Source organism: Lepidochelys kempii, chromosome 7, assembly GCF_965140265.1.
Source record: "Lepidochelys kempii isolate rLepKem1 chromosome 7, rLepKem1.hap2, whole genome shotgun sequence".
NCBI lineage: Eukaryota > Metazoa > Chordata > Testudines > Cheloniidae > Lepidochelys > Lepidochelys kempii.
Window position 1 is genome coordinate 76,927,308 of NC_133262.1, and position 13,801 is coordinate 76,941,108.

At 43.3% G+C, this 13,801-nt stretch overlaps 1 protein-coding gene across 11 annotated transcripts in view; it reads right to left on the reverse strand.

Moving 5' to 3' along the window:
• Nucleotides 1-13,801, reverse strand: part of ANK3 (ankyrin 3) — a 554,708-nt gene that overhangs the window by 72,717 nt on the left and 468,190 nt on the right. For all 11 annotated transcript variants that reach the window (XM_073353398.1, XM_073353395.1, XM_073353403.1 and 8 more), the window contains 2 exons: nucleotides 13,462-13,585; nucleotides 10,413-10,515 (listed from right to left, as the gene is read on the reverse strand). In XM_073353398.1, the coding sequence (XP_073209499.1) occupies nucleotides 10,413-10,515; nucleotides 13,462-13,585 (227 nt within the window). The remainder of the gene's footprint in view (nucleotides 1-10,412; nucleotides 10,516-13,461; nucleotides 13,586-13,801) is intronic.

The following is a 13,801-nucleotide window of genomic DNA, read 5'->3' on the forward strand; positions in this document are numbered from 1 at the left end:
CTGCCAAGGCCCCCCCCCCCACTCCACTCCTTCTCCCAAGGCCCCACCCCCATCCTGCCTCTTCCCATCCCTGCCTCTTCCCCGCCCAGTTCTGCCCTCTCCCCAAAGCTCCCTTCACAACCAGCACCTCCCAATGCCACAAAACATGTGATCCACAGCAGACAGAAGGCACTGGGAGGGAGTGGAAGGTGCTGATCAGAGGGGCTGCCGGCGGGTAGGAGGCGCTGGGGGAGGGGGAGGTTCTGGTAGGGGGGCTCCCCCCCCCCCAACCTGCCACTTGCCTCCCCGTTCGCCTCCTCAGCCCGCTCACCCGCCTCACCTTCCCACCTGCCTCCTCACAATGTTATCGAAGCGTGGAGCCCCCCAAAGCACTGGGCCTGGAGCGGTCACCCCGATTTGCCGTACCCAAGGAACGCCTCTGCTTGTAATCCTTACTTGGGCAAAGCTCCTATTGACTTAACTGGATGTTTAGCTTGCGTTAGAACTGCAGGATCAGGCCTTCAGTGTGCCAACCTATGGTGGGATGGAGTATTTGCTTTCTGTATCGGTTGAGTTATCCTGGGAATTTTTTATGAAAGGCTGTTTCCCCTAGTCACGCACTTAAACATTGTTTAACTCTGCACAGTATTGGCCCCCTACAGTCATAATTAAGGCTACGTTTTAGTCACAGCTATTTTTAATAAAAGTCATGGACAGGTCATGGGCAGTAAACAAAAATTCATGGCCCCTGACCTCTCCATGACTTTTACTATGTACCTCTGACTAAAACTGGGGGGGGGGGGGAGGCAGAGATCATGCTCGGGGGGGGGACGTCCCGGGGGGCACTGTGGGTGTTTGGGGGAGAGCGCAGATGCTTTGGTGCTTGGGGGCGGGCGCTGCAAGTGCTGGGGGTGGGGGCGGGGAGGAGGATGGCCGAGAGGGTGCCACAGGTGCTTGGGGGGGGCAGTCCGGGGGCACTGTGGGGGAGGTTTGGCGTGGTTGGGGCAGGCTCCCTACCCAGCTCCTGAATTCCACATGCTGCCTCCACTCTGCCCCAAGCCCTGGTTCTGTAACTCCCATTGGCTGGGAACCACGGCCAATGGGAGCTGCGGGGGTAGTGCCTGTGGGCAGAGGCAGCAAGTGGCGCTAGGAGCTGAGGGAGGGGAGTTCCTGTTGCTCTTCCGGGGAGTCCAGCACCCCAACCCCCAGCTCCCCCCCGCAAACTCCTGCTACTGGGCGGTGGGGCGAGACTGCCTCAGCAGCAGCTGGTGCAACTAGCCCATGGGCTGCCTAAATTGTCAGGTGGCTCCCGGGGCAGTTGCACCAGCTGCTGCAGAAGTCACGGAAACAGTGACAAACACAGAGCCTTAGTCATAATTGAATTACATAGCTTGTCAAATATTGATAAGTCAATCAAACTAGAATAACACTGACAGACTTTCAGCTGGGCCCCTAAAGTGTTACTGCATCACAGAGAAAAATTGTCCTTTTTGCAGGAATTAAGTAGAACTCAAAAGAACTTTCTCTTCAGGGCAGTAACTCATTTCAGTTTTCACCATCCCATATAGATGCATTTTGGGGACAATGCCTTGTCATGGTTCTATAGATTCTTTCGCATTGTGTTGGTGAAGTGCACCACGGCTGAACTTTTTTTTTAAAACCAGTTATACCATTTAAATCATCAAATACTGCATGGGCATATTTCCTGAGAGGAATGCAAATGATGTGAATGCCACTAAAACACGCAGGAAGCACTGTCAGACATCAATCTAAGTCAGGGGTGGGCAAACTTTTTGAACTGAGGGCCACATCCGGGTATGGAAATTGTATGGTGGGCCATGAATGCTCATGAAATTGGGCGTTGGGGTGTGGGAGACAGTGAGGATTCCGGCTGGAGGCGCGGGCTCTGGGGTAGGGCCAAAAATGAGGAGTTCAGGGTGTGGGAAGAGGCTCAGGGCTGGAGCAGGAGGTTGGGACGTGGGCTCTGGGTGGGGATGAGGGGTTGGGGGTGCAGAAGGGTGGGAGGGGGATCAGGGCTGGGGCAGGGGGTTGGGGCATAGGAGGGGGCTAGGGGTGCAGGCTCCAGGTGGCGCTTACCTCAAGCAGCTCCCGGAAGCAGGGGCATGTCCTTCCATCGGCTCCTATGCGGAGGCGTGACCAGGCAGCTCTGTGCGCTGCCCCGTCTGCAGGTGCCACCCCTGCAGCTCCCGTTGGCCACGGTTCCTGGACAATGGAAGCTCTGGAGGCAGCGCTTGGGGTGGGGCAGCATGCAGAGCCCCCTGGGTGCCCCTATGTGTAGGAGCTGGAGGTGGGACATGCTACTGCTTCCAGGAGCCGCACGGAGCGGGGCAAGCCTCTGACCCCACTTCCCAGCTGGAGCACCAGAGCGGGGAAAGCCCTGGACCCTGCTCCACAACGGGAGCTCAAGGGTCGGATTAAAACGTCTGAAGGGCTGGACGCGGCCCCCGGGCCATAGTTTGCCCATCCCTGATCTAAGTCAACGTGCTTGTCACTCAGTACCAAAAGAAAAGCCTGTCTAATGGTTGGGTAGATCACTCTGCTCAAAATTTTAGTGCTTCTCATAAATAAAATAGTTCTGGTTGTACCCAAAACATGAATAAAGATAGCAAGTACTTTCTGACTGCACAAATCTGATCTTTTATCTTATGTTTTTCAGACCTAAATCTCATGAACTGCTTTGAACACAAATTACTCAGGTCCAAGCTGAGAAGGAAAACATTTCTGCATTGGGAATAATGCATTGGTTCCTACTTTATATATTGGCATTAAAGGTAATTTTAAAATGAATCCTTTTAAATGGGAATATCAGTTCTAGTCATAAATCCAACAAATACAAGCACAGACGTATGAAAGTCCTCCGCTGAGAAGGTGTCACAAGATAAACAACCAGTAAGTGTTTGTTTTTTGCTTGAACCTGCATTCCTCCTTTTACTCATTTTCAATGTTTTTTTCTTTAAATGTTTCTTGCATTTTGGCTTTGTTTCCAAGAAAGTCAATGCCATAACAACATGTTTAAAAATCTTCAGGGTACAACTTTCCTCTGCCATCTGTCCAACTGTACAACAGACATAGTTTTTGATTTTCTCTTCTTTCAATTAGCTCTTTTATTAGGGCTTCTTTTTTTTTGTAAGATACTTACTTCAGACAACTTGCAATGATTCAAGTAAGCAGACAACAATAATTATGGGCATGTAGCATGCTAAAGTATGGCAAGCGTTGAATATCTACAATATGTTAGCCAGGCCATGGTTCAAGAATGACAAATTAACATTTAATGCAGGCAGTTTCTCTAATCCTTTTCAACGGGGCACTAGTAATTCTTCCATATTCCATGGAGAGGATACATTTTCATCAGGATGCCTTGACTCTCAAGTTCATGTGGAAATGCCAATCCCGTCAATATCTATTACCCTGGATTTATGTGACTTTTAAAAGAAAAATCACAATGATTTATCATATGGTTGTACAGGTATAAAAGCTAAATTAAGGTAAATCCCAAAAGGTTTGTGGTCTGGTTTGAGGTCTAGTAATAAAATGTAGCTAACCCCAATCTGACAGATTATTATTTCAAAATTATGCAAACTGAAATAGCCCAACATTTGTGTATTTAACGTAATGTGTGGGAGGCAACAGGAACAAGGATTTTTTCCACTGTTTTGGGGGAACTGGTGTGAAATTACTGCCCCATCCCAATGGGGAAAAAATCACTGACCAACTCCCACTGGTGAAACATAGCAGGCCAAAATTAGGGAGAAAGCCAAGATTTGATGACAAATGCATCAAAAAACGGGCAGTTAGCAATTTTCCCATTGTCAGCTTAAATACTTGGAGGCACTAAGGGAAACAGTGTCATGGAGCTCTATCCTCCATTACAGCATACATCTTGGAACATAGGTACAGCATAAAAATTTGCCACAGTAAACTAGCAGATGAGAAAATGCCACAATTCCATCATACTTGTGAAGATGGGAGCTACACTCACTGCCACTTTTTTTCTCATTACCCTATGCCCTAAGTAAAATCTGCCCCCCAAACAGCACACATTGCCCTGGATGGAGATGCAAGCCTGCCCATCAGAGCTGCTGTAATACTCCTTGCAAATAGATGTAGTGTTTCCTAGTGTGTGACAGGACAAGGCCAGATGGCTATAGAAAAGTAGTGGGAGATAGATATATTAGCGCCAGGCTAAACAAATCCCTGGTACCAGGATAAGTGAAATGGCAGCTGCTCCAGGTCAATTAAGACACCTGGGACCAATTAAGAACTTTCCAGAAGGCAGGGAGAATGCTAGGTTGCTTGGGACACCTGAAGCCAATCAGGGGCTGGCTGAAACTAGTTAAAAGCCTCCCAGTTAGTCAGGCGAGTGTGCATGTCAGGAGCTGTGGGAGGAAGTTGTGCTGTTGGAGAGACTGAGTAGTACACACCATATCAGGCACAAAGAAGGAGGCCCTGAGGTAAGGGTGAAGTGGCGCTTGAGGAAGTGAGGGCTGCTGTGGAGGAAGTAGCCCAGGGAATTGTACATGTCATGTTTCTAAAAGGTCAGCTACCATAGCTGCTACTATTAGGGTCCCTGGGCTGGAGCCAGGAGTAGAGGGTGGGCCCGGGCTCCTCCCCTTTGCTCCCTGATTAATCACTGAGACTGGGAGACACCAGAGACTGTGCAAGGAAGGATAGCTTCTCCTCACCTCCCTCACTGGCCTATGATGAAAATGGCTCAATAGGCTGTGACCCTTGTTTCTAGAGAGAGAAGGGTTATGTAGAGGGTCACAGTGAGCCTCTGAGGCTAGCGAAATCTGCCAGGAAACGCGGGACCCACGGAGGCAAGGACAGAGCTTTGTCACAACTGCTTTGTCCAGTAATCAGCATATTCTCCAAATAACAAACTCCAGGGAAAGGATCTCTACTGTCTGGTCCATTATTTTCTGAAAAACTGCAGACACCTCCAGTAGGTAATCTGTTTCACTCAAAACAGGTCTCTTGGAAGTATTTACAACCATCAGCATCCTAGATCCTGCGGCCAGGACTGCCTGCAGATAACTTTGAGAGAGGATCAGATTGGTATGCTGTTCCTTCTGTTAGTTGGACACACAGGTCTTAGGCAGCAGGCATCTGTTGATCAAACTCTGGTGGATCATCAAAAATTTGAAATTTCCACAAAGGCAAACAGAACCCTCTGCACCACGGACACGAAATAGTGAACGATACAGAGGATGTTATTTCATCTGCAGTGTCTGCAATTTACCCAGCTGGTACTAGACTTGCGCTGTGTATCCTCTTGCAGTTGAAATCTGGCTCTTACCCTTTTCAATTGACCCTTCTCTGATACAAAGAACCACCACATGCCTTCAACCCATAAAAAATGTTTTACCATTCCCCACACTCAGACAAAGATCTTCATCTTGCCAGGCAGTCCCTTCCTCAAAATGCCAGGATTCTAGCCTCAGGAATAAGGGAGTACATCTCACTCATCATGGAACTGCACTAACACCATAATGTCCACTTAGCCGTAGTCTCTTATCTGGGAAGATGTTAGTACCATATCTGTTTCATTAAGTGACCTCACAGAAACTTTCTGTGGACCAAGAAATATGGTTCAAAGCACTGCTCCCATATCAGTTTAAATCCTGAGTAGCTCCCCATTGACACACAAGATTATCCTACAGGGCGGAGCTAACAGGCTTCTTGTCTGCAGTTTAAATAGTGCTGGTTCCAATACTGACATATGTTGTTAACCATCACTAGTCATCATCTTCCCATTGAGTAAAATCTGTCTGGATTGCCTGCCCACCTGGGCTGTAGAGTCCTTTTCTAAGAATCTTTGCTTCCCACAATTCTGGCAAACTGTACATACAGCATCCCTAGGAGCTCCATGATCCACTACACTGGAAACATGTTGGTGTCTATAACTGCTTGTGTTTTGCGGTAATGCTGTCTCCAACACTATTCAGAATTTTTGCTTCTCTTCATCTTGTATTGGGTGGCCTTATCAGGCGCAGGGTTTCAAGGGTGCATTGCCAAAATTTCACTGATTGCTCCTAAAGGCAGTAATCCTGCTAGTTGCATGACTGCATGGCCTTGCTGTGTGATATGAGAGGTGCAGCAAACTATGATCCTTTCTCCCAGGAGAGCTTACCCAAACAGGAGTGATTCAGCAACCACCTGTGAAGTCCTACATAGTGGATAGACTGGTTAATGTAGGCTATCTTCTCCAGAGGCTGATTTGAGAGCCTGCCATTGTGAAGTAAATAATTCTGAAGAGAGAATCATTCAGATTCTGACTGACCTGTCTACATCTGTGGTAGCACAGCAGGACCCTGATGGAAGAGAGACTTGAACTCTCTCCTTGTATTAGGCTGGTGTTGCACAAGATGCTTTGGACCCATGTCTTTTGTTATTGATGAAGACTAGAATCATAGAATATCAGGGTTGGAAGGGACCTCAGGAGGTCATCTAGTCCAACCCCTGCTCAAAAGCAGGACCAATCCCCAATTAAGTCATCCCAGCCAGGGCTTTGTCAAGCCTGACCTTAAAAACTTCTAAGGAAGGAGATTCCACCACCTCCCTAGGCAACGCATTCCAGTGTTTTACCACCCTCCTAGTGAAAAAGTTTTTCCTAATATCCAACCTAAACCTCCCCCACTGCAACTTGAGACCATTACTCCTTGTCCTGTCATCTTCCACCACTGAGAATAGTCTAGAACCATCCTCTCTGGAACTACCTCTCAGGTAGTTGAAAGCAGCTATCAAATCCCCCCTCATTCTTCTCTTCCGCAGACTAAACAATCCCAGTTCCCTCAGCCTCTCCTCATAACTCATGTGTTCTAGACCCCTAATCATTTTTGTTGCCCTTCGCTGGACTCTCTCCAATTTATCCACATCCTTCTTGTAGTGTGGGGCCCAAAACTGGACACAGTACTCCAGATGAGGCCTCACCAATGTCGAATCGAGGGGGACGATCACGTCCCTCGATCTGCTGGCTATGCCCCTACTTATACATCCCAAAATGCCATTGGCCTTCTTGGCAACAAGGGCACACTGCTGACTCATATCCAGCTTCTCGTCCACTGTCACCCCTAGGTCCTTTTCCGCAGAACTACTGCCTAGCCATTCGGTCCCTAGTCTGTAGCTGTGCATTGGGTTCTTCCGTCCTAAGTGCAGGACCCTGCACTTATCCTTATTGAACCTCATCAGATTTCTTTTGGCCCAATCCTCCAATTTGTCTAGGTCCCTCTGTATCCTATCCCTGCCCTCCAGCGTATCTACCACTCCTCCCAGTTTAGTATCATCCGCAAATTTGCTGAGAGTGCAATCCACACCATCCTCCAGATCATTTATGAAGATATTGAACAAAACCGGCCCCAGGACCGACCCCTGGGGCACTCCACTAAACACCGGCTGCCAACTAGACATGGAGCCATTGATCACTACCCGTTGAGCCCGACAATCTAGCTAACTTTCTACCCACCTTATAATGCATTCATCCAGCCCATACTAACAGGGAAGTATTGGGCCCAATGTTGGTGGAGATTGTCAAGGCCTCCATTAAGAAGGTCCAACAGGTCTTAGAGGGCTTCAGAAACTTCTCTCAAGAAACAACCACTCGATGCTGACAATCACACCTGCTATGGACTGATTTTTAAACTTCCATATCTGGGATGGCTCTTGATTTTCATCTGCTCCTACATGATCTTAGGAAGAACTGACTATGGTGGTTTTTCTCCATTTGCATCCATCCAAGAGGCCATGACCCTCTCTGTCAAGTGCAGACCTTGATGCGGTAATTCATGCCATTTTCACTGCAAAATTATAATATGGTAATGAGCTCTGCATAGGACTACACTTTACATGCACTCAAACAGGAAGATGCTGCGGAAGAATGTGGCTCTTTGCTAAGTGCTGTATCTCAGCATATGCACACAGCACGAAAAATTAAAGACTCTGCACTGCCTTTCTGTTGGTTTCCAGGTGGAGTTTAAGGTGTAAGTTTTGACCTATAAAGCTCTTTGTGGCTTGTATACCTGAGACACCAAACTTTTTTTCTGCTGCAGCAAAGATCAGCTGGAACTCCACTGGTATATGCCAACTGCTAGTAGGATGTTCTTTTTGTGGGCCCCTTACCCTCAGAATAACCTTCTTCCACTGTGGCCAAAATAGCCCAAATATGTCGACCTAAGCCCTTTGATTTTGGCAGATGTTGAGGCAGGGGTGAGGTTTGAGGGGAGTCAGGTGGAGGTGAGGATTTGTATTTCAGGACTAGAGTTTTGCAGGAACCATGATGGGAAATTCTGATTTTGTTGGAATGACTTCTTTTATACAGAAAAATGTTGGTTTGTTACTGCTGTTTTCATCATGACAGGATCGTGCTTTTAATCATCTGTCAATGGTGCAGAGAACCTGGAATGGACATTCTTTTTATGTTGTAATTGAAGTAGATAGATGTGCAGTTGGAATCAAATATCTGGTTATCATCAAAGTGATTCACATTCTTCCCAAACTGACAATAATAATCACACTCTGGATCCTTTCCTGGTCATAACAAAAGTCCTAAGAGCAATTTAATTTAAATTAAAGTAACATTCCATATTAGATTTTCAGGAAGACCTCAGTCTGGCCTCTGTCTTAGAGGGCACAAAATTCTACTTGCATGAATTGTATTCATTATTACAAAACTGAAATCACAAAAATGAAGATTAAACATGAAAAGTAGCCTTTACTGCGGTGGTCACCAACCAGTTGATCGTGATCAACTGGTCGATCCTAGAGGATCTCCCAGTCGATCGCGATCTCCAGTGGCACAGCAGGGCTGCCACTAAGGCAGGCTCCCTGCCTGCCCCAGCCCCACGACGCTCATGGAAGCAGCCAGCTCCTGCTCCTGAACTCCCTCCCAGAGCCCGCACCCCCTTCTGCACCTCAACGCTCTGCCCCAGCCTGGAGCCTCCTTTTGCACCCAAACTCCCACCCAGAACTTGCACCTCTCACCCCCTCCTGCATCCCAACCCTCTGCCCCAGGCTCAGTCCAGAGTCCCCTCCCACACTGTGAACAACCTCGACCCCAGCCCAGAGCCCACACCCCCTCCCAAACCCCAACTCCCTACCCCAGCCCAGTGAAAGTGAGTGAGGGTAGGGGAGAGTGAGAGACTGGAGGGGAGGGGGCAAATGGAGTGAGTGGGGCAGGGCTTTGGGGAAGAGGCAGGGCCTCAGGGAAGGGGCGGGGTAGATCCTGGGTTGCCCTTAAATTCAAAAAGTGATCTTGGGCATAAAAGGTTGGAGATCAATGCTTTACAGTATTGCTCAGTATCAGCATTAATGAGCGCTCCAGATTTGCTGCTGTTTAATCCAAGAACTTAGACCTGTGTGAGATCCCCCAGAAAAAGTAGAGTCTATGACAGCATATGCAGAATAGAGTTTGCCTCAAAAGTACAATTACCCAATATTCTTCACAACAGATCTAAGACACAATTACTGGTAAGTTATGCTTCATTTTCTAGTTCTTCTTTGTAATGCACAGTAGGTTAATGGAGCACAACTACCTCCTTTAATACTTGTTTAACAATCAAAAGTGGGACTTAAGTGGTGTGTGCTGGTCTTCTGAACAGGGGTCAATTTCACCCTAAGTGCATGAATAAAAATCTGCTGGATCAGACCTCAAGTATTATGAAGATAATTCACAATACAACTATGCTATTCTTTTACCCCAAAACTGACATGAAAATTTCTATTCAACTTCTGAACAAATCTATGTGATTTTAAATTTTTTAAAAGTCTGTTTAGCAAATTCTGAGAACTCATAAAACAAAGCAAACACCATCTAGATATAACCACTATTAACTTTTTAAAGTTCTTTCCCACACTGTAAGCAGCTCTAGATTCAACTTTTGTTAAATTAATCATTATACAAACTTTCAAACTATGTTAAAAGTTAGTGAAAATAGCTTCATCATAACCACAAGGCCAAATTCTTCCCTTTGGATGCATGTGAGGGAAATCAAGGGCATCCCACAAGTTCACAAATGGCACATGGTTTATATTACTGCATAAAAAGGCTAGAGTAACACATGTGGACATAGGGATTAATCCTGCAAGCTGCTGAGTACTTTGGCCCAAACCCTACAAAACATTTAAGGGCATGCTTAACTACACAAGTAGTTTCATTGACTTCAATGGGGCTACTCACATGCTCACCGTTAATTATGTGCTTACATGCTTTGCTGGATCAGGACCAGAGTACTCAGCTTCTTGCAAGATCAAGCCCACAATCGAGCAAATCCTTCAGTCCTTATTTCAACCCCTTTCTTCCCCCATTCAGGTTAATGGACATGGTAGTGGTCTCAGTAAGCATTATGAAAAGACTGAAGAACGTGGCCTTATATAGATAAAACATAAACAGTAGCCAGGTGGTACATAGCACATACCGGATCCTTTGATGGTACCAGCAATTCTTCAATCATCATGCTGTCTCGTGCATAGGAACTTCTGTTCAGAGTGTAGGACCTATCCGAACTGAAGGAGCGGAGGCTGTTGTATTTTACAATTTACCATAGAACATGTAGATGACAATGGGATGAACAAAAAAAAATTAATACATGCAACTTCCAGGGAAATGCAAAAGATGATAAAATATACATAATCTCTGAAGTAGAATAAATGAGACATTAAAAAAAATGAATATTCAACTTTTTACAATGTTATTTTCTTTTCTATCATACTCAAAATCAATAGTCCCAATGAATGCTTGCTTATTGCTTTTCTGTTCGGATTGAGATTAAATCTATGGAAAAATATATTCAGATATTTATGCTAGTTCTGAAAAATGTCCAAAACACTTTTAGGCCCTGATCCTGCAACTAACTCCATGAGGGTGGATCCTGACCTCACTGGGGTTCTGCATATGTGCTGGCTCTGTCACATTGATCAAACTGCAGAATCAGGTTCAATTTTCAGAGTTTGTCTCAGCTTTTTGGGGCTGAGCTACTTTTAACTTTATTATGAAAACCCTATTTATTCATTTTTCTACTAATAAAAAAAATAGTAATTTGTAAAAAAGGTTCCTTGTTCACAATTAAAGAGTGAGGAAATATATTAGTTTTTGTGTTTTTTTGGATGTTAAACACTTTGGAAATTAAGAATGACAAATCTGAGTATGCTGTGACTAAAGAAAATAAATGTGTGCGCATATTTAGCCCTGGAAGATACATATAGTATGTGTTAGAAAACATGCTACAAGTTGAGACATGCTTGCTAGGTCACTAAAAAAAATTCAAACAAAAAACCAGCATCTAGAAAGATGAATATGATTTTAAACAAGTAATTTTTTTTCAATTTAAAGCGCTACAATTTATTACATGCACCTTGTACTTGTTACTAGAACTTTTCTAAGTTCCTCAAAATATTCATTAAATTTCTCATTATACTGCACCCTGCTAATTTTAATGGAATCAAAATTGGAACCTTTATTATTATAAGCATACATTAATTAAACTTTTTAAATTATAAAGGGTGTAACGAAATCATGTCATATTTGTTATGTCACCATAAAAAAGAATATTTTCTAATATTAAACACAAAAAGGCATGCCACTTCACAATGCTGAGTAAAATGAAAATGAGCAATGGCAATAGCAGAGAAATGTCATGAAAGTGTCACGCCTTCTTACCTGATTTTAGGACTATTTAAGAAATTTATAGGGGAAAAGAAACAGAAGAAATAGAAAGCGAGGAATCAGACTGGAAAAAGCAAAATGCTATGGCTGGATGACATATTTAATGTATTTTTTTCTTAATGTTACACTCAGAATCAATAATAGGATAAAGTCACAGTGGGCTTTTTGCTAAATGTAATAAATTACATGAAAAGACATTATATATTTGTCTCCTCTGAGCATAACATACACATATGCAGATGTAAAAATGAGTTACACAGAAACAAAGAATAATGATGCTGTTAAAATCAGAAGTATGAAAGCCTTAGAATTCTCTCAAGTGAAGAAAAAAAAAAAAGAGGTAAAATTCCATTCTTAGATATAGAAGATAGATCTCACCTTGGATATTCTGCTTTCCCACTCACCTGAATGGAAATTACACAGGTGGGGAGAGCAGAGTAACAGTTGACATTTATCATGGAGATCTTTGAGCAGAATTTTGTGCATTACTGCATTCTCTTCACCCCCAAATTCCTCACCTATGTACTTAAACATTTACCACATACTGAAACTACAGCGTATTGATGGGCTTTGTCCATAATATAACTTATATTTTAAAATTAAGATTAACTATGTTATTTAACCCTATAAAACTGTTAGATTTTCCATTAAAAGTAATTTTGCTTATCTTCTAACACATATGCTATTTTTAAGAGTACTTTAAGATCCCTTCTAGATGTATTATAATATAAACATTTATTACATTACCTGGGGCTTATAAGCAAAACAAAAGAATACAGAGCATGTGAGTGCATGCTTCGATATCTAATGCAGCCACAACAAACAAGAGTGAAAAATAAACATCAAGCTTTACCTTATGGGAGGTGCCATTCACTGTTAGACAATGAAATAACTTTTTACAACAGATCATTAAACTATAGGAAAAAGTCCTCAGGGCTCTGGCTTGTGAGGTTTAATTATTAGCTTCAAAATAATTCAACTATCAGTAAACACCCTGCTAGTCCACAACTGTGGAAGTAATCTCTGCGCGTACAGCTTTGTTCGTTTCAAGCCAATTGTACAATGCAATAAGTTTTAGCAAAAATTTTCAACAATCCAAACATCTGTGCTAGAAACACAAGAGTAGAAATCAATAGCGTTCTGTAATATATGTTTTGAAATACTGACCTATTTTCCTTTACAAGAAATATGTTTATTCCCTAGCAAATGAAATAGGGTAATGGATTTGGGTTAACAATAAAAATGTAAAAAATTAATTTGTTTTTGGAATATTTTTATATTGAATGTTTCTATCTGATTCTTAATTTGCACCTTTAAAGAAACATATGTATTGATATAGCCAAATGAATATCATTCATTTTCCCCGGTTTTAGTCTATGGTGTTTACATTCATCTGATAAAGCAGGCACAGTAGGGAATATATAAACATGTGCTAATGACTGAAAGAAACTTGGTTTTGCTAGATGGTCTGTATTAGCTTTTACACAGATGCTCTATGTAAGTTACCAGCTGTTTGCAAAGAAGTACTTTTTATATTTCTGGAGCATGAGTGGATACCAGAAAAAATGAACAATTAATTTTCTGTATCATTGCCACATGATGAAGCCAATATGAATTAACAATACAAAACCAAACAGCAATGAATGTATACTTTAAACATAAGGGATTATCAGACTGCTGAAACATGCAACCACCATTTTTTATTTAAAATTTATTTTGGTAACGTGTGAAAAAATGCACTGGATTTGAAATAGATTGTACTTTTGATGAAGTATAAAAATTAAAAACATCTAATACAGTACCTGGCAGAGCGGGCTCCTAGACTAAAGCCCATGTATCCTTCAGCAGGCAGGGAATCATCTCCCAACTCTTTTAGATCCTGTGGCCCAAGATATTTGTCTGTATCGCCTGTCATTGCATCCTCACCTGCCAATATAAAAACTAACTGAAATCAGAAGTTACATGTAACATAAATGTTCATGTGTTCAGTAATTCATAATATCCTTCCACTACTTTCCAACAAGTAATCAATCACATCACATCCCCAGAGGTTTTTTTCCATAGCAGAACGTCAATGATCTACCATCTGCATAGGTTTAAAAAAAAATTATATACAAGTGGTTAGTATAAGGGGCCAAAGTT